This window comes from Erythranthe guttata, chromosome 4 (assembly GCF_056151865.1).
Source record: "Erythranthe guttata isolate IM_541 chromosome 4, IM_541, whole genome shotgun sequence".
In the NCBI taxonomy this organism is placed as follows: domain Eukaryota; kingdom Viridiplantae; phylum Streptophyta; class Magnoliopsida; order Lamiales; family Phrymaceae; genus Erythranthe; species Erythranthe guttata.
In genome coordinates, this window is record NC_142536.1 from 791,860 (window position 1) to 814,511 (window position 22,652).

At 36.1% G+C, this 22,652-nt stretch overlaps 3 protein-coding genes across 19 annotated transcripts; 2 read left to right on the top strand and 1 right to left on the bottom strand.

Annotated features, from left to right (window-relative positions):
- The first annotated feature begins 1,829 nt into the window (after positions 1–1,829).
- PEX6 (peroxin 6) lies at positions 1,830–8,272 on the top strand. 17 transcript variants are annotated; one of them, XM_088816168.1, is made up of 17 exons: positions 1,830–2,480; positions 2,982–3,617; positions 3,714–3,957; positions 4,079–4,220; positions 4,443–4,626; positions 5,034–5,225; positions 5,519–5,794; positions 6,043–6,114; positions 6,500–6,586; positions 6,716–6,838; positions 6,926–7,036; positions 7,200–7,238; positions 7,372–7,493; positions 7,569–7,713; positions 7,836–7,863; positions 7,900–7,982; positions 8,075–8,272. In XM_088816168.1, exons 1-17 carry the CDS (start codon positions 2,217–2,219, stop codon positions 8,162–8,164), a joined length of 2,838 nt encoding a protein of 945 aa, XP_088672294.1. In that variant the 5' UTR covers positions 1,830–2,216; the 3' UTR covers positions 8,165–8,272. The 17 variants fall into 17 exon arrangements, 9 of the variants coding, with proteins under 9 accessions (XP_088672294.1, XP_088672296.1, XP_088672297.1 ...); XM_088816170.1 differs by having other exon boundaries at positions 7,918–7,982; XM_088816171.1 differs by having other exon boundaries at positions 7,924–7,982.
- A 2,025-nt stretch (positions 8,273–10,297) lies between these two features.
- Positions 10,298–18,416, top strand: LOC105954207 (cysteine-tryptophan domain-containing zinc finger protein 3). The gene is made up of 13 exons (XM_012977883.2): positions 10,298–10,963; positions 11,480–11,552; positions 11,652–11,785; positions 11,856–12,218; positions 12,322–13,577; positions 13,822–14,258; positions 14,397–16,051; positions 16,154–16,311; positions 16,654–16,814; positions 16,932–17,092; positions 17,192–17,675; positions 17,779–18,069; positions 18,173–18,416. Exons 1-11 carry the CDS (start codon positions 10,814–10,816, stop codon positions 17,384–17,386), a joined length of 4,743 nt encoding a protein of 1,580 aa, XP_012833337.2. The 5' UTR covers positions 10,298–10,813; the 3' UTR covers positions 17,387–17,675; positions 17,779–18,069; positions 18,173–18,416.
- Positions 18,352–22,550, bottom strand: CUL2 (cullin 2). Its single transcript, XM_088816180.1, has 16 exons — positions 22,312–22,550; positions 22,071–22,228; positions 21,814–21,919; positions 21,532–21,717; positions 21,396–21,443; positions 21,085–21,288; positions 20,757–21,002; positions 20,599–20,658; positions 20,461–20,493; positions 20,290–20,376; positions 19,861–20,187; positions 19,615–19,776; positions 19,365–19,508; positions 19,039–19,257; positions 18,766–18,933; positions 18,352–18,653 (listed from the first exon to the last, which is right to left on the bottom strand). The coding sequence occupies exons 1-16, from the start codon at positions 22,312–22,314 to the stop codon at positions 18,552–18,554; spliced, it is 2,253 nt and encodes a 750-aa protein (XP_088672306.1). The 5' UTR covers positions 22,315–22,550; the 3' UTR covers positions 18,352–18,551.
- Between the last annotated feature and the right edge of the window lie 102 nt (positions 22,551–22,652).

Genomic DNA, 22,652 nt, shown 5'->3' on the forward strand with positions numbered 1-22,652 from the left:
TGAAATATTTATCTAAAACAACTAAATAAATATTCGAAATTCACCGAAAAAGTGCAAGAAATCTCTAAAATTGTACTACATTCGAATTTGTTTTAAGTTCTATAGTTCATGGAAGTAATAACATGTTAATAAAACTAAAAAACCTTAATAACTAGGGAAAAACGACCATTTTGTAAAAAATGCTTAAATTAGTTAAAACATATTTCTAATGGATCGCAATTTTAGAAACAACCCTACATACGAGATACTCGTCTGATGTTTATATGAATTAGAGTAAAAAGCAGTTTGCCCCCTAAATTAAGGGCCGTTTTGCACTTTACCCCCCAAACAAAATTTTTTTGCACGTTTTTACCTAAACTACGTTTTTTGTTGCACGGTGCCCCCTAAACTCAATTTTCCGGCAATTTTGAACGGAATGTTCAATAATGTGCGTTTCACGTGAGATTTATGGGGGTAAATTCGTCAATCCACTTAACTGCTATATATTAAATATAAATAAATTATTAAAAAAAACAAAAAAAAAAAAAAAAAAAAAAAGAAAAGGGAAATTATCATCGTCTTCCTAAAGTCAGTAACCTCGCAAAGAAACAATAGGCATTCTCAACCCACAACCCACTTTCCACCTTCAACATCGGAATATAAGTTTTCAAGATTTATCAATTTGATGAAATTTGGGTGAATTTGCAGCAGGGATTTCACCTTCAACATCCGAATACAGGATTCTCACTTGAGGTGTGGGGGTTGCCTGAGCTGGTGAATCGACCGTCGGAAAGGATCGCATCCGTCGGGCTCGAGCCGATCGCGGCGAGCGTGACTGCCGCCGGGACTGTTGAAATGGCGAGTGCGACGATTGGTCCGATCGGGAGGCGGAGGAGAATCCAAATCCGCCCCGACACCGAAAGGATCCGAATCGAGACCTCCAGCTGCAGCTCCGATGCGCTCGTCATACAAACTCCAATTACCAAAATGGGCGGTTCCTGCTACCAAACCTTCAATTCAAGAGAGAGAGAGAAAGAAGGGGCCAAATTCCATATTCAATTTTTTTTATTTGGGATTTAGTATGTATAAACGTTTTCTCCATTAATGAACATTTGGAGAAAATTTGTTCAGAAAAATAAAAGAAGGGAAGAAGATGAAGAAGAGAGGAGAGAGTCAGAGACGATAGAGAAGAGATGATGATGGTCTGGGTTTTTTTCGTTTTTGGTTTTTGTTCATTTTTGTTCTTTTTCTTTTTTATTAATTATTATTATTATTATTATTATTATTATTATTATTATTATTATTATTATTATTATTATTATTATTATATTTTAAATATTAAAATATACAATGTAAGGGAAGTGACCAATTTGCCCCTGCAAATCTCATGTGCAATACACGTGTAGTCATATTTCCGTCAAAATTACCGGAATATTCCTTTTAGGAGGCACCGTGCAATGAATTAACAAGTTCAGGTAAAAACGTGCAAATTTTTTTTGTTTGGGGGGCAAAGTGCAAAACGGGCTATAATTTAGGGGGTAAACTGCTTTTTACTCTATGAATTAATATGAATTTTCTATAACTTTTCTAAAATAACAGAAAAATATTATGTGTCGAACCGATGACGAATTACTGAAATCTAACGTGATTCATGAGCTACACTCACGAGTGTTGTTTTGTTGGACTGTTTCTATGGTTTTTGTTCCGGCCTCGAAAAATGTACATCCACTCGCGACAACCAACTTCAATTCACTAGCACACAATCTCAAAAAGATTCAAGTTACAGATTACGAAGGAAGATCAAAAAAAAATCACACCACCTCTCACAATACTTGAGAGATTTTTATTTCAGATCACAACACCTTCATACCATTTTTGTTAAAATCAGATTTTATTTGTTCATTTACTAATAAAAAATATAATATAATATTAGACTCAACTAGTTATAAAAATTAAAAAGAAAAATGTAATTAAAGAATTTATGTTTAACGTAATTAAGTGAACAATGTGGTCAATTTAGAATTTATTTTTTGAATATATGATTTTGGCAATTGTCTTGAGTTGCTCAATTGTACAGCTCTCACCATCCCACTATATATACGCACGCATACAATGTATGTATGTGTCCCTCACCTGCAGGCAGCAACAAGTATATCCTTCTTAGTTTTGTGAAACAAATGGCGTTCAATATTTTTGGTCGATAAATGGAGGGTTAGGGTTGTATACACTCGTCTGCAATGGTGGAGAGGAGGAAGAGGAAGCCGTTGGTGCTTTCTTCCACTGAAGCACTAGTCAGTTCCTTGCTTAATCCTCGCAAAACCACCGAAGATAGTGATGGAATTGACGAGATCTCGACAAGTTCGTCCGCTCGTACCCTGCAATCGACGGCTGGAATTCTCAGATTCTCTAAGGACGCAACCTTCGATTCGGTTGATGCTTCTGCTTTGGTTGGGTTGTCCACTTCTATGCTCAAACGATTATCCATTACTTCTGGGTCGCTGGTATTGCTTCTCTTTTTCCACTGTTTTTTTTTTGTCTTTTTAATTATTTTGAGGTATTCAGTGATTTTCGTTCGATTTTGCTTGATTAAAGGACTGTTGTTTGGTCTGTCTACCTGGGCAAATATCATATTACGAATTGCTGAAGACAAAATTCAGTAGGAACTTTCATCTTTCGTCTCTAGTTTACCTGGTTTTGTTTTTGCTAATTTGTGTTCAGATATGTGAGTATGTTTTTCGTATTTTGACTTCTGTGAAGCCAACGGTGCGTGGAAACTGAATCCTAATTCATGTATTTATGACAGGGTTTAGCAATTTGGCGATCGTTTAACACAATTAGAGCATAATCACATATATATACTGTTTGATAACTCTAAACGTAGGACTAGTTAATGTGGTTACTTGATCAGTATTCTTTGTTTTGTTCGTGTGTTTTGTAGAAGGGATTGCCGATGAATAAGTGAGTCAATGACCCCCCGAGTTTGCTTTCCTTTTTATGTGTAGATACTCATCAAGAATGTGGATACTAATGTCGATCGAATTGGACAAGCAGTGGTATTGGATCCTCCAAATCCGGATGAAAACTCTTCCAAATATGAATCAGTTTGCCCTTATGCACCTAACACAATGTTGGTCTTTCCATCATGCACTTATCCTCAAAATCAGTCTTCTACTTTGGATCCTCAAGTGGCTTATTTATCTCCTATTCTCGCATTTAATTTGAATTTGCATCTGTCGTGCTTGAAATCTGTAGTGCAGAAAGGGAAAGATACACTGTCGTCTTTGCTTAAAGTGAAAGCAAACGGTGAAACAAATGGGAAAGATAATGACCCCTCTACTCTTAGTATAGGGCTTCAACCCTGGGCAGAGTTGCCTAAGTATGCCTCACACTTGAGGGCCTCATTTGTGAAGATACCAGAATGTGGTACCCTTGAACGTCTTAAAACCAGTTCATCAGACGAAGCAAAAGATCGACAAGAGTTGATAGATTTTGCATTAAATGACTACTTTTCTGTTGATAGATATCTGACCAGGGGTGACCTCTTCAGTATATGCATAAACTGGAACTGCAAATCAGACTTGTGCATCCCTTGCAACCAAAAGATGCTAGATGGTGGTAATAACACAATATACTTCAAGGTAAGATACTTTATTTCTGTATATGCTTTAATTTGTACTTTCAGTTGCTCGCGGGTTGTGGCAGATAATGATACATGTAACCATGCTGGTTTTCAGGTTGCGGCTATGGAACCATCAGAAGAGCCTTTCTTGAGAGTCAATCGCAGTCAAACTGCTCTTGTCCTTGGAGGGAGTGTTCCGTCTGCTGTTCCCCCAGATCCTTTAATTTCACAATCAAAAAGTTTCTCACCTTTACAAGATGACGTAGTGCTGTCTCTAGCCTCAATACTTGCACCAGCTTTATGTCCATCAGCACTCTCATCAAGATTCAGGGTCGCTATCCTATTTCATGGTGTTCCTGGTATGTTGTGAATTATTAAATTTTCATATCAAGATCCTCAAATTTACAAGTCACGAGATGTTTAAAAACAGATTTTTAACTTGAGAGGAAAAGGATTTGCTGATTGATAATTGTCTTGTAGGTTCTGGAAAGAGGACTGTGATAAGATATGTTGCCCGTCAATTGGGTTTGCATGTGGTGGAATATAGCTGTCATAATTTTATGACTTCTTCGGAGAAGAAAACATCTGTTGCACTAGCTGAAGCCTTCAATATGGCTCGCAGGTATTCTGACACCACTATGCTACTAAACATAAACAGCAAAATCTTTTATCTTCTAAATTGTGTAGCTTCAATATGTTCTTTTAAAATAGTGATTTTTGTTTCAAATACTGTAGTTTTTGGTGTTACAAGGCAATCTATGCAGATTTCATTTCATTGTTACTTAATATTATCTGTTTGACTCATAGTAAAATCTCTTATACTTAATATGCTATTAAACTCCAGATATCGTCCAACGGTTCTTCTTCTCCGTCATTTTGAGATTTTCCGCGATCTGGCTACTCAAGAGGGATCATCTCATGAGCAAGTTGGAGTTAATTCAGAAATTGCATCTGTCATTAAGCAGTTCACTGAGCCAGTTACTAATGATGAAGATGACTATACTGAAGAAAACTCACTTGGTGATAATGTAAGTTTACAAGTTGCTGGTTTATGTAATCTACTGCTCAGATATTTATTAGTTCGAATCAGATCTAATAATCCAAGATTGATTTCTCCATGTTTCCCCTTTTTTCTTTTCCCGTGTATAACATGAATAAACAATACAATTATATGTTAACAATAACTGGAATAATAACTATACTAGTATTACTAACAGTAATAGTAGGCAAACTGATCTTTTATTTCATGTTAAACACTACTCAAAATTAAGGGTAAAATTTTCTCCTTTGTTCCAAAATTAATAATCTGGCTAAACACATTTTTTGGATAACCACTCTGGATTAAGATAAAAACCTTTCATAGGATATCACAGGGGTACTTCATGCCCAAGAGATAAATATAATTAGTATTCTATTGTTTCTCTCACTGTTGCAGCAGTTAAAAGTTGCTGAAATGATAAACCAGCACCCAGTACTGCTAATTGCAGCTGCAGAAAGTTCTGAAGGTCTTCCTCCAACTATTAGGCGTTGCTTTAGTCATGAAGTCAAAATAGGACCTCTGAGTGAAGACCAAAGGTTTCAATTGCTGTCCGAGTCTTTTCAACATGCCTCTGAACTGCTTCCAAATGTAGGTTACTTCTTTCCGTCTGAAAATTGTACCATTACCCGCACTGCCTTGTTGGTTTGCCAAACCAGTGACGGCTAATTGCCGCAATCAATGATTATAACAAGTAACGGGCTCCAGAGTTTCTACATGGCAAAATGCTATTATGTGTGATGTATTTATTTGACCAAGATTCTAGTTGTATAGGACGAGAAGGATGAGGGAAAACAATATTTTTTTTATGGTTTATTTGCTGCATTATGACTACCTTCTCCATGGTTTCTGATTTTGACAGATCAGATAATTTATCATTTCAGGCTTCTGCTGAGGATTTTGTAAAATATATCGTTGGTCAGACATCTGGTTTCATGCCGAGAGATCTACGTGCTCTAATTGCTGATACTGGTGCAAATTTTATATCCAAGAAGGAGAAGCTTGAGCATGGAAACTTAAAGGATGGATCAATTGAGTCCAATTCAATTGAAGACAATAGCAAAATAAGTAATGCATCTCTAGATCATGGTAAAGAAAACTTACTCAAAGCATTGGAACAATCAAAGAAAAGAAATGCATCAGCTCTTGGTACTCCTAAGGTAAAGTATATTAATATTAGGTCTTAATGAAACTGTTGATGTCTTTCTGGAAAATATATTATGGAAACAATTATGAATCATGAATACTCAGTTTTTTTCTGAACTTGTCCCATGTCATATTTTGTGTATCAGAGGTGAAAGGGGTATTTCTAGTGTTTTATAGCAATTAATATGGTCAAAAAGATGAATTATAATGCTCATTACTGGATATGTCAGAATCCTACTTATGTGTGACGGTATGACTATAGGTACCCAACGTCAAATGGGATGATGTTGGTGGGCTTGAGGATGTGAAAAAATCGATCCTCGACACCGTTCAGGTACCATGATATTTCTTACCGCTTTGGATCATTTTGTGGAGATTTTTCATGACCATTCATAAAGAAATATCAATATCAGTATTATTTGATTTTAAATTGAGTAGGCCAAAAAGGATTATCACTTATCAGACAATGGTATAGAAATTCTTTTACTAATATTCTCTTAAATGTTAGAATACAGATTTATGGGTTCATGCTTAACTTGCTTGTGAAAGAAAAAAAAATAAGTATAATCTTTTAAGTTTGCAACGATAGTTTCAAAATGGCATTTTAAACCTTTCATACTACAAGACTCTGCTCTGTTGGCAATTTTTAGTCCATCTAGATAACTTTGCATTTCTTGATATTTTATGCTGTTAATGGTGTTTTGTAATTATATTGGCAGCTTCCCCTCATGCATAAAGATTTATTTTCATCTGGTTTGCGTAAACGATCGGGGGTCCTTCTTTATGGTCCTCCTGGGACTGGAAAAGTAAGTTCATTGCATCAATCTTTCCATTGTGATTTATTTGTAATTTTTTTTTTAAATTTAATGGTGCATATCCTTTTAAAGTAGTATCCGTTAAGCATAAATCATCCATTATTGTATTGCAAACCTCAGACGTTGCTGGCAAAAGCTGTCGCTACAGAATGCTCCTTAAATTTTCTGAGTGTAAAAGGGCCTGAGTTGATCAATATGTATATAGGAGAGTCTGAGAAAAACATACGTGACATTTTTCAGAAGGTAACTTATTATTCTTTTGTAACAAGTTAATAACAATTAAACACTTATGTGCAAAACACTGAGACCCTGTCATCGGCATAAATTTAGGCCAGAGCAGCTCGTCCATGTGTTATATTTTTTGACGAACTCGATTCACTTGCTCCAGCTCGTGGTGCCTCTGGAGATTCCGGTGGTGTTATGGACAGAGTTGTTTCTCAGGTAAAGATGTCTTTGTCGTCTATTGTCTTTTTACCATATTATGAGTTTTGAAAAAGAACAGATCCGACACATCATCAATACAATGTATACGTGTGTGTAGTGATAATTATACTTTCTTCTGATTTCAATTAGGCCATTATCTAATATCCTTCGGTGTTTCTAGATGCTTGCAGAAATTGATGGTCTGAATGATTCTAGCCAGGTGGGTTATATAATCCTCGATTATTTAATTTTCTAGTCTTACTTTTTCAATCTCGATTTTTTGGGTGGCACACCTTCTTTATTATCTTCTTTATCCTCGTTCTGATTTAATTTTACGATGTGGGATTCATTAGGACTTGTTTATAATAGGAGCTAGTAACAGACCAGATCTTATCGACCCCGCACTTCTGAGGCCAGGCAGATTTGACAAGCTCCTCTATGTTGGTGTTAATTCTGAAGCATCTTACAGGGAGAGGTTTGTTTCATTTTTAAATTTCAATGCATCTAATTAAATATTCCCATAATAATCCATGCAATCTCTCGTTTACAGGGTACTTAAAGCACTTACTCGGAAGTTTAAATTGCACGAAGATGTGTCACTTTACGAGATAGCACAAAAATGCCCTTCAAATTTCACTGGTGCTGATATGTACGCCCTCTGCGCAGATGCTTGGTTTCATGCTGCAAAACGCAAAGTAAATCTTGTTTTTTCTCCTTTCTTGGAAGTTCAAGATTGAGCTTAATCTGATTTTATATAGCTGATTTGCGGTCTTTTCTTCGTACGGGATTAAGTTAATTTTTCGTTATTTTGTTATAGGTGTTAATTAGTAATGATTCAGATTCAGGCTCAGGCTCAGGCTCAGGCTCAGGCTCAGGCTCAGGCTCAGGCTCAGGCTCAGGCTCAGGCTCAGGCTCATCTGATCAATCCGAGGCAATTGTCGTTGAATACGAGGATTTTGTTGAGGTATGATTCCCAAAAATTTGCAAGAAAAACATAATCTCATTCACAATGTGTGTGTGGGTGAAATGATGTGTTTGTATATATATACATTGAAGGTATTAAGAGAATTATCTCCTTCACTATCAATGGCGGAGCTGAAGAAATATGAGATGCTGCGGGATCAATTCCAAGGTGCATCCAGATAATTACAGCGTCAGTTTCCCTATATTTTATATTTTAATTTCCAATATAAGAATAAATAGTTTATACTTCATAATATTAATTTGTACTTCATATAATCAATAATTCATAAATGCATATTATCCATTTACATATTACATGGATAAATAAATATATACGAGTAGGAAGAATGAGTTTTGGTGATGGGGTTGAAGCTGGGCATCAGCGCGTTGACCAGAAAAGTCAACCATTGATGACTGGAGATATATAGCTGTATGTATGAGTATGGAACAAAATAGCATAAATTCTAGTGTATTCTAATTTTAGAAATTCCAAATTGGAAACCCAATTGCAATGCAGTGCTGATGAAGAGATAAGGACCAAAATTTTATGTAGACCCCCTTCACCAACTTGTCTGACAACCTTTGTTTCTAGGTAAATTACAATCGCCCCCTCGAGGTAAGGTTTATTTACAGAGAAACCCCTCACTTTTCCATAATTACATTCACCCTGTAATTTGTAGATTTCTTACGTTACACCCTTTGGTAGGAGCTGAATGTAATTTCTCAAAAAATGGGTTTTTTTCGTAATTGCATTTTACCTTAGGGAGGTGATTTAAGTTTGCATTTGGAAACTTTGTGCACAAAATTTAAAATAGAATTCATGGCAACATATTGAGTACATGTAACATGGAATTAGCATTGACTTTAAGTTGAATATTGAATATTAAAATAGAGATTGCAATCAGTGCAAGCAAAGCATTGATTGATGACTGGATATTTATTGAATTAAAAACAAGAAACTGTCCCTGCTTATTTAATTTTCTTGCTCATATTAATTAATATGTGCAAGAAAATTAAATAAATTTAATAAATGTAACCCACGCATATCTCAAATATCTTTATGCATTTAACTGTGCTTGTGGTGAATTTTGGATTGGCTTCAATTGTTGGGGGGCATGCTCAGCAATATTTTAATATGATTTTATTTTTGGGGTCTTAATAGCAATTAAAACACATAAACTAGAATCATGCTTTTAAATTTCATTAATGATTTATCTCAAAAAAAAAAAAAAAAATCATTAATGATTAATTGGCAAATAGATATATTTGAAGTCTAGTTTTTACATACAAATATATAGAAGCCGACATAGAAAAGGTACAACACCAAGACCATGCAAAAACTATTTGGAAGTACAACACTTAGGAAATATTCCCCCACCCAAATTTATTGGAATTAACGGAAATTAGTTAATTGCAGGGAAAAAGAAAAAAAGGTTTGTGGATACAAAAATAATTGGCAAACTTTGACTGTGACACATTTAACATTCTCTATAAATAAATTCACTTTACCCAATAATAATAAATGTGACATAATATATTTATTAGTGGAATGAGTCCCTGCACTTTATTGTTGTCAATACCATGACCACATAGGTGCAAGGGCATTTTAGTCAAATAATAGATATAATTTTGTCAAGGATTTTGTAACCTACCTTCAACCAAAAAGTGGGACCCATTTCAATATTTATCAAAAATTTATATTTTTTTTGTCACAATAAATAATAATAATAATAATAATAATAATAATAATAATAATAATAATAATAATAATAATAATAATAATACTAATGATAATAATAATAATAATACCAAATAATAATAATAATAATAGTTGGAAAATCCATAAATCTGAAAAGGAAAAAAAAAAAAATCATATTGGACTTGGAATTAGGTCCCTGGTCAAAAGTCAGAACAGGTGCACGCTACTCATTTCTTGGAGCTTTCATAAATCGCAAGTAATTGTTAGAGGTCCGTTTGGCAAAATGTTATTTAAAAACATTTTAATTAGAATATATTAGATTTTTTTGTAAACTAAAAAAAACCCTTTGCTGCTAAGTACGCGCGTGTACACGCGCCACAAAGATCGTTTAGGACACCATCGATTTTCTGTTAGTTTTAAGACTTTTATCCTCACGGAACGAAGCCGTTGGGTTAAAAAACAGAATACCACTGCTGTTAAAAGTAACATACAGTTATTTTTCCCTAACGGAAAAAAAAAAATTAATAATCAAAATAAACATATAAAAATTCAGAATATTCGTATTTCTCCGAAAAGATAATTTTCCATTTTTTATTCCGAAAGTAAAATTTAATTAAAAAAAAAAAGAAAAACAAAATACTAAGAAACAAACGCGGCTGCTGTACACCAAAACCAGAGTCTTTTTTTTTTCTCTTTCTTTGTCCCCTCTCTCTCTCTAATTTTTTTCTCTCTCTACTTTTCTTCCTGCTCATTGTTTTGAGCTTCCGAGATCGCATAACACGATCCAAATTCCACGATACATAAATCAAACGGAGCTGTCAATATCCAGAATAAATTCGAAATTCTGAATTTTTTTCTCGCGAGTGTATATCGCTTGACGCGCATATACCACCACTTCAAAATTTTGAAGATTTTTTTTTCTTAATTTTATTTGTTGGGTGAAGAAATTGAAGTGCAAGTCTGATCGGGAGAAATAATTCGTGTTTTCTCTGGGTCTTCAATCCTTGAAATGTGTCGTTGAGTTTTTTTGGAGGAAAGCGAACGGTGGAAGAGAAAAAAAAAAAACAGCTTAGCTTTTAGGGAGTTTTTATTGTTAGTAATTTTTTTTTAATTTTTTTTTTAATTTTTGTCTCATGATATCTGTGGGTAGTAGAGATGGGAGAAAGAGGATAGGATTGGGATTAGAAATGGAAGAGACTGAGCTTGAAGAAGGAGAGGCTCTTAGTTGTCATGATGAGGATGAAGATTCCACTATTGACCCTGATATTGCTCTCTCATACATTGTAAGAATCTCCCAATTTACATCTTCATTTGTCTCTGTGAATCAGTTCCAGTTCGTTATGTGAAATTGAATTCCGATTACATAGTTAGATTGATTTTGACCTTGCTTTTAGTGCACCTGTGAATTAATTATTGTGGACAGGTGGTGTCGTGTTGATTGATCAGCTACGTCTGTATTTAGTTCTGTTTTGATCGTATTTTTTAGATGAATTTATAGCTTTGCGTAAATAGTCTAAGATCATTAATTAATGTTCTGTATTGTGAATTATTAGTTGCTATAGTTGGATGAGCAGGTGTGCATTTGATAGATGTGCTCTATATAATTCAGAATATATTTCCCTTCTTGTGGATTCATTGGATGCAAGTTCTGTGTACGAAATCTAAGTGGTTAGAAGATGACGAGAAAATTATTTTGTTGGCAATGTAATTAATAAGGCTTCCCACAGTTTGTGCCACTCATTCTTGTTTCTCTAGTATGCGATCCGATGCTTATATTCCTCAATGTGTGTTTTTTGAAGGAGGAAAAACTCCAAAATGTGTTGGGGCATTTCCAGAAAGATTTTGAAGGTGGTGTTTCGGCTGAGAATTTAGGTAACTTTGAAAAGATTGGGAACACTCATGTAAATTCAGGGCTGTATAAATATGGTTTCATAATGTGAAGTATTGATCAGAAATTCGGATGCTTAATAGGGGCAAAATTTGGGGGCTACGGTTCGTTTTTACCTACTTATCAGCGGTCTCCATCTTGGTCTCACACAACAAGGAGTCCAGCAGAGGTTCATAACTATGATTCACCAAAATCCCCAAGAAAGCTACAATTAGAGGTAGATACCTGTACATTACATATTTGTTGTTATTTGAGCTATTTTTGACTTTCTTCCCTCCCTAAATTAGGATCAAAGACAAAATTCATTTGCTTCATCAAGTGCTTCTCCATCGGCAAGGTCGTGTGCTGCTTCAGAAAAAGCTTTATCCTTGAAAGGAAATGTCTACTTACAATCTAGACATGCTGAAGAGTCCAGCTTGAAAGGTGGAGTCACGAAGAAGTCCTTAAAACCTTCAGATCAGAGAACTCTGAAGGTCCGCATAAAAGTTGGCTCTGAAAATTTGTCGACACAAAAGAATGTTGACATCTACAGTGGCCTCGGTCTTGTTGTCTCTCCATCGTCTTCATTGGATGATAGTCCCGCAAATAGTGAAGGGGAATGTGGTAAACTTTTGGATGTGCCTGAGGCATCACCCACCAGTATTCTTCAGGTATGATGATCCTAATCTTTGATGCGAACTTGGGGAGTTAATATGGATACTTCTTTTCTAGATAAAATTTAAACTTATTAATACTGGTTTTTTTTTTGAGCAGATTATGACATCCTATCCCGCGGAGTTACTTTTATCGCCTCTAGCAGAAGATCTGATTCATCTGTCAGAAAAAAAGAAGCCTAGGGGAAGGTGCGAGACTAAGTCAACGGACAAGACAAGCTCGGAAAGTTCTGGGATGTTGGTGAATGGCTCTCTTTCTAGTAGGAACAATCAGAAAGTCCTTGAGCCAAAAAAATTGAAGCCGTTAGAAAAAGTTGATGCTTTTTCCTTAAAAATAATGAATCAGAAAAACAACTGCGATATGGATAATGCTGTTTCTCTCTCGAAGAAGGAACAAGAAACTGATATCGACGCATCAGGCTGTGAGGAACTTGTCTCTAATGCCTTGAAACTTCCACTTCTATCGAGTTCTCAAAATACTGCTACAAAAGATATATCAACTGTTCATTTAAATGCTCTGAAAGTTGGAGTGAAGGGAGAAACCTTCTCTGCACACAGAGAGAAGGAACATTTGGATAGTGAATCTGCCCAAGATATTGGTAGAGTTGAGCAGTTGGTACCCAAGTCAGAAAAGCTTCACAGTTTGGAACATTCCGAGTCAAATGGGTATAAGGGAAGAAAATCTCTTAGTACTTCTGAACCCAGCGATCCTTCAAAACATTTGGTTGTTCAGAAAGTAGAATCTGTCAGTGAGGAAAGTTTAAAGCCAGCTTTTGATAAATCTTCTTCTGAAGGCAAGAGGAAACAAAAAGTATCTCATAGTAAAGGCAGTCAGGGTTCGATGGCAAAAGATAAGTTGATGGCCGAGTCTCCTCTGAATCCTAAAATTGGGAAGAGCTTCAATACTAATTGTCTTTTGCCTAAAGACAATTCTCATGAACCCCAAAAGGACCATGAAAAACCAGGGGACAGGTATAAGGACTTCTTTGGTGATGTCAAATTTGATGACGATGATGATGAATTGATTTCAGGGGAAATGAAACCATCGGGAATGTTAAAAGATCCTCAGTTTGTTGGCAAAAGAAGCTTAAATGAAGATCATAACATTTCGAAAGAGAAATTTAATGGTGAAAATTCTGAAAAGCCACTCCTACCAGAAAAATATACTAGACCTGCTTCTCATTTGGCTCCTCCCTATCCAAACGGGCCGAGTTCTGAAGCCCCAGCTGGAATGGTTCCTCTGGTTAAGGAAGATTGGGTCTCATGTGATAAGTGTCAAAAATGGAGACTTCTTCCACCTGATATTAATCCCAAGAGTCTTCCTGATAAATGGCTTTGTAGGATGCTTACCTGGCTGTAAGTTCTGTCGATCCTATGTTATTTTCTTTTTTTCTGCAAGATTTATTATTAGTTGGAGTGATATTATTTGTCTAGTCATCAGAATAATTGTTGATTGAAATTTATTTACTACTTCCCTTGATAGTCAAGTGCTGCTACATTTCTTGTTAGCCTGAAATGTGGAGATGCTAACAACTCGGCATTTGTATGTGTGTGCATAAGTTCTTTAATATGGGAAACTTACACTTTTGTTATCTCATAGGCCTGGAATGAACCGATGCAATGTTCCTGAGGAGCTGACAACTAACACTTTAAGAGCCATTTATCATCCAGCTCCTTCAGTTCCTGCCATTGCTCCCGAGAGTCAACACATCCAGCTTAATAATTCTGATGTGACTTCAGCAGGAATGACCTCAGTTGATGCAATTTCTGTCCAAAATATGACAACCAGTGCGAAGAAAAAACACGTGTCTGCAAAGGCAGCAAATTCAACTGATTTAGATGGTTCTGCTCAGTCTTCGAACTCGCAGAAGAAAAACCTCGGTGCATCTGTAATAATTGGTAATTTGAACAGTGGAAATAACTCATCTTCTCCAGATCCAAGTGGACATCAGCATGTGCGACAATCAAGTATTGCAGATGAGAAGTACAATGATATTAAAAGAGAAAAGATATCAGTTGTCAACTCTTCTGAGAAAGGTACGTCATTAAGTACCCTGCACTTTTCCAAAATGGAAATCAATTATGCATGTTAAGTCATCTGTGAACTCCACTTTAGCTTCTTGGACTTCTCTTTGTCGAATTTTGTAAAAGCAATCTTCAAATTGATATGCACAGGTACAAACTTAAAGATAAGGACCAAGTTAGAAGCTGATATTGATGATTCTAGAGCTTCCAAAAGGATGAAGAGTGAGGAATTACGCTTCGATGATGAAAATTGGGCTTCTGATAGTGGCAGGACTTCCTCAAAAGCAGGTCATGGATCGACCAGTTTGTCAAATAAGGATTTGAGGGGTGAAGCAAAGAAGAGTCTAGTCTCCGATATGAATGCAGAAATGCACGTTCCAGGTACATCAGACAATGGTTTGCTCATTTCTGGAAAATGTGATGATAAGGAATCTGTTAAGAAGAGGAAACCAAAGGAACATCTAGAGTCTGGTGATTTTGTGGAAGAAATGTGTGAAAGTAACCACCGGAAAGAAAAGAAAGCTAGAGTTTCCATGTCTGGGGGAAAGGATACCAATGGAAGCAAAGCGAGTGTAGATACTGACAGGAAGAGTAGGGGCAAAAAGGACCAAAATAACGGGCAGTACCCGAGCAACACCCATGCACCAGATTATTTGAAAAGTGATATAGGTGCTGTACATCCTTCCCTTGCTGCCAATTCAAGCTCTTCCAAGGTATCTGGCTCATATAAAGACAAAACTAATGGGCAAGAAGTTAAAGGTTCCCCAGTTGAATCAGTTTCTTCATCTCCCTCGAGATTTGATAAGGTCACATCAAGTAGAAAGAAACTTACCGGAAAAGACGATTTTCACGATTGTGGCTATGTAACTGCCGTTACTCCAAGAAAGCTTTCAGGTGGTGAAGATGGAGGGGATGACCGAACTAGAACGGTAAAAAAAGATGCAATTGTCACTGTCAATGAACATGTTACTGATGTGTGCGATGATTCCTTGCTTCAAAGTAATCAGTATGCTGGTTCAAAACATTCTTCTCAGCGAAGCAAAGTTGAAGAAAAGGCAAATATTGACCAATCCCAGGGTAGTGAGTTTCACTCCAAGAAATCTGGGAAGGGGTATTCGTCACAATCTAAAGAGAAGGGTCATGCTTCTGGATCCGACCTAGATAAAGCTAACACCAAGGCTTCTGATTCTATGCATGATTCTTTAGATAACGTGCAATTGTACGAGGAGAAGTCGAAAAGTAGAAGAAGAAAGTCCGATGAGAAATCCGGCACTCCTATTAACAGTGAGAAGCTTATTTCCAAGAAAGATACTGCTGTAGGAACATCAACGGAGAACGGTAAAGGACAAAGTCAAAAGAAATCTGGTCATGATGGACAAGATGCAATCAAAGGCCAGCATAAGAAGCATAATCTTCAGCAGGAGCATGACAATGGGAAATTACCAAAGAAAAGCAACCACACAGAAGTTTATGGGAATGGAAAGTCGCACTCACTTCCACCCTTATCGAGGAATCAGACCGAGGCTGTTGTGAGTCTCCAACATGTATCTGGATCTCAGAAAGAAAATGGTGTAAAAGGTTTGGCAGCTGATTCGTTGGAGAATGGTGACACACTAAAGCCACCAAATCAGAGAAAGAAAGCTGAAAACTCGAATGGTCAACCTATAAGGCATCCTACTCCTAATACTCATAAGATTCGGGATGTTGAAGCTCCAAGCCCCGTTCGAAGGGATTCGTCCAGTCATGCTGCTAATAATGCTTTAAAAGAGGCAAAGGACCTTAAACACCTGGCTGATCGTCTTAAGGTTGTTACGCGCACCCTTTTGGCGATTCTGGCATTTTTTTCATGTTTCTTTATTTATTATTATTTTTTTCAAATGTTCCATAATACGTTTGCGTTCTTGCAGAATTCTGGATCCACCGAGAGTAATGGTTTTTATTTCCAAGCTGCCCTAAAATTTCTGCATGGAGCATCTTTGTTGGAATCTGGAAGCAGTGAAGCCACAAAGCATAATGACTTGATGCACTCAATGCATATATATAGTAGCACCGCAAAACTCTGCGAGTAAGTTTATCGCCATCTATATTCCTCCTGTACCATGCATGTTTAGTATGCTTTTATGCTGATGATTTCGGGAAATGAATTTATGTATCTTTTGTCGAGTCTGACGTAATATTTGGGTGTGAAGATGAAGTAGATTGTAATAGGGGCTTAATCTTTGATAGTATTAAAACCTGTGTGATATGTTCTTGTGTTATCACAATCATTTAAAGGCATATCAAGAATTCATGTTACACGAGCTTCTTAAATTAAGCAGTTCTCTTTCTTCTGATAGCGATTCATCTGAATGAGAAATCGAATAGCTGGATAGCATTTCCGTTTGTTGACATAGTTACCTTCTTGCAGGTTTTGTGCCCATGAATATGAAAAGTCAAAAGACATGGCTGCTGCTGCTTTGGCCTATAAATGTGTGGAGGTTGCTTACATGAAAGTGGTTTATTCTTCGCATGCCAATGCAAACAGGGACCGAAATGAGTTGCAAACCGCTCTACAAATTGTTCCCCCTGGTAAATTTTAGATGCAATCAGATTACACTTAAAAAAATATATTTACTTTGCTTGTTTAGTTTTGATAACCTGCAACAACTTTGATGCGGTCTTAACTAATTTATTACTACTGTTTAGGTGAATCTCCTTCCTCATCTGCCTCTGATGTTGACAACTTGAACCATCAAGCAGCTTCAGACAAGGCTGCATTAGCCAAAGTTGTTGGTTCCCCTCAAGTTTCTGGGAACCATATCATTACTTCACGGAATCGTTCTAGTTTCTTGCGAGTTATAAACTTTGTAAGTATAATCAATCTTTAAGTTTCTCATTCGTAACATGCAATACAAGTTTGTCTATATGCAATTATAATTGACACGTAAGTTCTACTTTTTTTGTAGGCACAAGATGTTAGTTTTGCAATGGAAGCCTCGAGAAAATCGAGAATTGCTCTAACATCTGCTACTACAAGACTCGGTGAAACCTCACACAAAGATGGTATCTATTCGCTGAAAAAGGCACTTGATTTCAATTTCCAAGATGTTGAGGGTTTGTTGCGCCTTGTTCGAATCGCAATGGAAGCGATCAATCGTTAAAATAGCATTGTTGCTTATCATGCTATCGGGTCCCTCCATCAAATCACAGAGTTCCATCAGAATATCACCCTTGTAAAATCTGTACAGTTATACTTGACTTCGACAATGCTTGTTTCCCATTCTTTATAATACAGCTGTGCTTGGACAAAAATAAGCGCCTGAAACTTTTTCGAGTTGGACTGATGAAATGGATTCGAGGACTATTTGGATCGTTTTACAGATGGTGGAGCTGTCAGAAGTGATTCTGACTCTCAGTTTTGTGCACAAGGGATGTGGATTGCATTCTCAGGTTAATTTCCATCCATGGTTATTTTCTTTATGAAGATTAAAATCGAATATTATTTTTTATTTAATTTTTGGGGGTGTTATATAATGTAATATGATTTTTGCAGGTGTGGCATACAATTTCACTCTTGCCCCCACAACCAAATTTGCCTTTTCTGTTGATCTAGACAATCAGAATAAGTTGCTGAAACATGTTTATCTGAGTGAACAAATAATGCTGTAGTCCTTTATACACGGGTCGGAAAGTGATCCCCTAAAGGTGTATCATGTATATGTATATGTGCAATTATATGTGGAGTTGATTCTAATTAGTTAGAGAGAGATGTTCATCTACTGAAGTTCCTCTAAGATCACAACAGTTACTACATAGGATGCAAAAAACCATCTGCAATTGACAGGTATAGCTGCCATTTCTTATTTCTCATTTTTCAGTAGGCCCATAAAAAAAAAAAAGAAAAAGAACCACACTGAATGATTAATGATTCTGGATTCTTGGTGCAGGTGCTGAGTAACATGAGATGTATGTTGAGTTTCGCAGAATATATAATAGGTAAATTTTCGATTTCTTTCTTCTTCTGAGAATGGTTTGGGACGTCTCGTTTCTGGTTCTTTTTTCGGAACATATGCATAGCATGTTTGTTTCCTGTGATTTTTTGTAAATTTTGTAAAACTGTTGTAACTTTATTCTTGTAAAAAAAACTCTCATTAATTTTTCAATCAATTTTTATGTCTTCAATTCTGGAAACTCTATAACTGTACTGTTGCAAAAAGATTACGAAATGTCTACTGATCTATTCTTATCATGTATATATAATCGACTAAAACGAGAACTAGTTCTAATTTATGCTACTACTCGTCGAAATACCCGAGCTAATACTTGTCAAGCTACATACTTGTATAGGTTGGGGTTTTCTGCATCTCTTTCCAAGTAATCTCTTGCTAGCAGATCTTCAATCCTCTTTTTGATTACTTTAACATCAGGCTGCAATAAAAGTATAACATATCAGTAACAAACTCCAAACTTAATTTTAATAAAGGAAAAGCAAAAATGCCTTTGTTTAGAAAAAAAAAAAATAAAGAAGTGAAGTACATACTTTGAACATGTTGCTCAACATTTCGACACACTCAAGGATTAGTTGTTGATGGCCTAAAATTTTACGGCCTTTCATTATACGCACAAGTGCAGCGTCAATTGAATAACGCCTGTCATTGTCGACATCTTGAATCACCTTTTTCCTATCGTCCACTACGGGCAGAGGTATCTGAAACATCAAACACGAAAAGATTTTAGCCCATAAATATTTTTTTTTATTTTTTATTTTAAGGAGATAATAAATGAAGACATTACAGAAAACTGCTAAACATACCCTGATCCTCCTCATTTTGTCAGTAAACTTGGAGTTGAACTCGAAATAATCATTTGGCGAGACGAATTTAGAATCGGGATCCTTCTTTAAAATCTTGTACTTGCTGCAAGAAAGCGAGTGAAGCACTCTCATTAAATCGTCGTCCTCAAAATTTAATTGAGTCTTGATATCCGAATAGCTCAATCTCTGGGCATCATTAAATAGCAGCAACACAGCCCCCTGATAATTCAAAAAAAGAAATGCAATTAGCCATCCATTTTTCTTGGATAATGTTTAGACAGGTTGATTGATGTGTTGATTAATTCACAAGAGAGTATTATATTAACCTGGTAAGTCCCTACTACTAGCTCGATCGTTTTCGAATCAAATTTGCCGTTTATGCTGCATGTTCCCAAAGAATAAATCCATGTAAGCTTCCTATGTTTCGTTTTCGCTTCGTAATGTTCCTTGAAAACCTGAACGCACTTCACCTGAAACAGAAAGTAGCAGGAGAAAAAAGTAAAAAAAGACTCGGTTAATCCATGCATAAACATAGTCGAAAAAATCGGTTATTAACCAAAGAAAAAAGGGTCAAACCATTTCTGCCGGAAGGCGCAAATCACAAGTTTTATAAGTCGGCCAAAATCCGGTAGTGAGAACATTGACGGTCAGATCCATCCCAGGAATTGCAGCATTATTATTGATAAGGTACTCATGGAACTGATTCTGGTTTTCCTTTGCCAATGCTAAATCCGTAACCTAAAAAATTTAAACAATCGAGAAATGTTTTTTAGTTAACAAATAAATAAAAAAATAATAATAATTCTTTCGTTGGACACTCACCATTCCCTCCATCTTTGAAGTAAACTGACCGCCACAGTGCTGCTTCAACTTTGTCAAAAAAAGTCTTTCATGGTCATCATTAACATTTCTATCAAAGAGAAGACGACGTGATAGCTTCTTCCTGGAGAACTCGGCAAAAAGGTCTTTGTCGCTGATGTAAGCAAGGAGCTTCACAATCTTATCCATACTTTCATCGATAGCTTCGTCACTTATCTTTTCACTTCCACCCTTCTTGAGAATATAATCGCAGTACGAAGCCAAATGATCCGCATTTGAGGTGCCACAAACAACTTGATTGCAAAAGGACTCAAAAGCTTGCTTGAGTGCCTATATCATATGATCAAAATCCAAATTTTCAAATAATAAGTAACATAATCGAGCAGAATTAAATGAATCGGCAATTCTGAACTTCGAACTCATATATATTACCTTGTGTAAAACGGCGTTGTTGCAAAAGCAACCAGTCGTGTACGCAGAATACTTGTTGTGAAGCTCGATGAATGTTGTCATAAGTGCCTGCATTAAAAGCAAAATCAGATAAAAACAGCCGAACGTAAGAAAGAAAAGTATATCCAATCAGCAGATGGTAAAGAAATATACATGCTCCCCGCGTGCTCCACCAGCTTTCTCCGTCTGTACAACCACCAAAATTCCCGTTAGAATCAATTACAACAACAATACGACATAATGTGTTCAAACGAAAAGCATAATATTTCGTCGCAAACAAAATCAGCATACCTTGTTACAGGTAGCATCTTCAATCATCTGGATTGCCATCAAACCTTCAGAATGAACATGCTACACCAAGCAAACCCTCATAAGCGTTAGCATATTTACAAAAAGCATTTTTTTTTCAAAAAAACAAATATCACGTAAATTATTGGAACATTACGAACCTCCTTGAAAATTTTGGCAACTTCTTCCAATCCCTTGGGGATATTGTGGAATAGCCTGTACATTCTTGAAAGCTCGTCGACCTTATCATCTCTGAGCAAAGCACGGCATCCAGTCTCCTTCTCCAACAATTGATTTGCATATACTACCAACAACTCATTTTCAACTTGCTCCAAAAGCTTTGTCTCACTGCTTGAATGCAAGTAATGAGAAACCCGATTCTTTTCCGTTTTCAAGCACTCCTCCACCTTTTATTTATGTAATACTTGGTTAATAAAACAACTGAAAATGGTCGTATTTTTTAACAGAGTTAAAGATGTGATATGTTACCTTTAGCATGTAATCAGGACAAGAATCTTGAAATATCCATTGTGATGCTTTTCGAGAATAGTAATGAGCTGTGTCCTTAAGCATAGCATCTTCAAAATCATCTGTGTAGAATTCAATTTCTCCCTTCCCCATTTCGACAAACACATCAAGCACATTCTTCAATAAAGCCCTGTCAATCTGCCCTCCTTCGCGCTCTTTATTAATCTGTATTACGAGCATGGTTATCTCAAATCCCGACCCCGACATTGTAATGCAAAATATAAACATACACATTGCACATCGAAAACCCAAAAAAAAAAAAAAAGCCTCACCAATGCAATGACGGCATCTTTGGCTTTGTGTTTCACCTCTCCGTAAGCCTATCATCCAGATTTCAAAAACCGAATTAACAAATGCCAAAAAAATAAGAAAAAAGAAGCATAATCATAGGGGAGAAAAAAAACCAACCATGTCACGGAAACAGCTGAACCCAAGATCTTTAACACTTTCAACTTTCTTCCTAACTACAAAATAACGGTCGAGATAGGATAAGAAACGTGAAAGCCACTTGACCATTACTTTATGGTCACTCCATCGTCTTACAAGCTCCCTCAACATGAATTCGTCGTGCTTGTCTCGCAAAGAAGGATTGACCTGATAAACAAAACATCAAATATATTATCTCGAAAAAAAAAAGATAATAGATTGGCAACCATGTTAATAATTACTTAATCGACTCAGATTACATACCGTTGACATGATATACGCCTGAACAGATTCCTTGTAGTTGTTGTAGAGCTGCTGACAAATATAATCATCATCAATGTTATTACGGCCGGCCAGGTTGAACATAGTGCTTTGTTTCGTTTCATGTCAAGGACAAACCATATATATATACACACAAACGCGTACCGTTTTTCTTGTAAACAAAATTCACCAAACTCCGATTACGAAAATAAACAAAAAAAACACATAATAAATTTTATAAAATTATCTGTGAAGGATACGTGTAAAGCCTCATATACTCTTCCGAACTGAATTGCGATTCCAGTTCTTCCAGAATGTTCTTCAATTTAGCGATGCCCTCTTCCATAATAGCCCATCCTTGTTCCATGGCCTCTACATTATTCTCTACATTATTCTTTCTAAGCTTTTTCGATTTCGTCTGCGGCACTCAAAAATCCCAATTATTTTCAAAAATACGCCTAACTAAAATCACATCCATCAAATAAAATAAATTACACATACCATGGTTGGGGAATTGGAATTCTCAGCTACGGAAAGTTGGGGTTAACGAAAGAAACGGCGGCGTTTTGTCGACGATGGGAAGCAAAGACGAAGGAAGGCTGAGAGGATGTACAAGTACTGCAAGGTTTATATAGGTTTTTGTGAACGTCTGTATGTATATTGCATGTATATATGTATATATATATATTAGTCCAACGGAGGGGAATTTGTTTCCTAATACGAGTCGTTTTCTTCTTCATAAAAGATAAAAATATTAATAGGAATAGTAATATAATAATAATAATAATAATAAAAGAAAAAATAGAAGGAAATAGGAGACGTGTTCTTTTCCGCTTAATTTA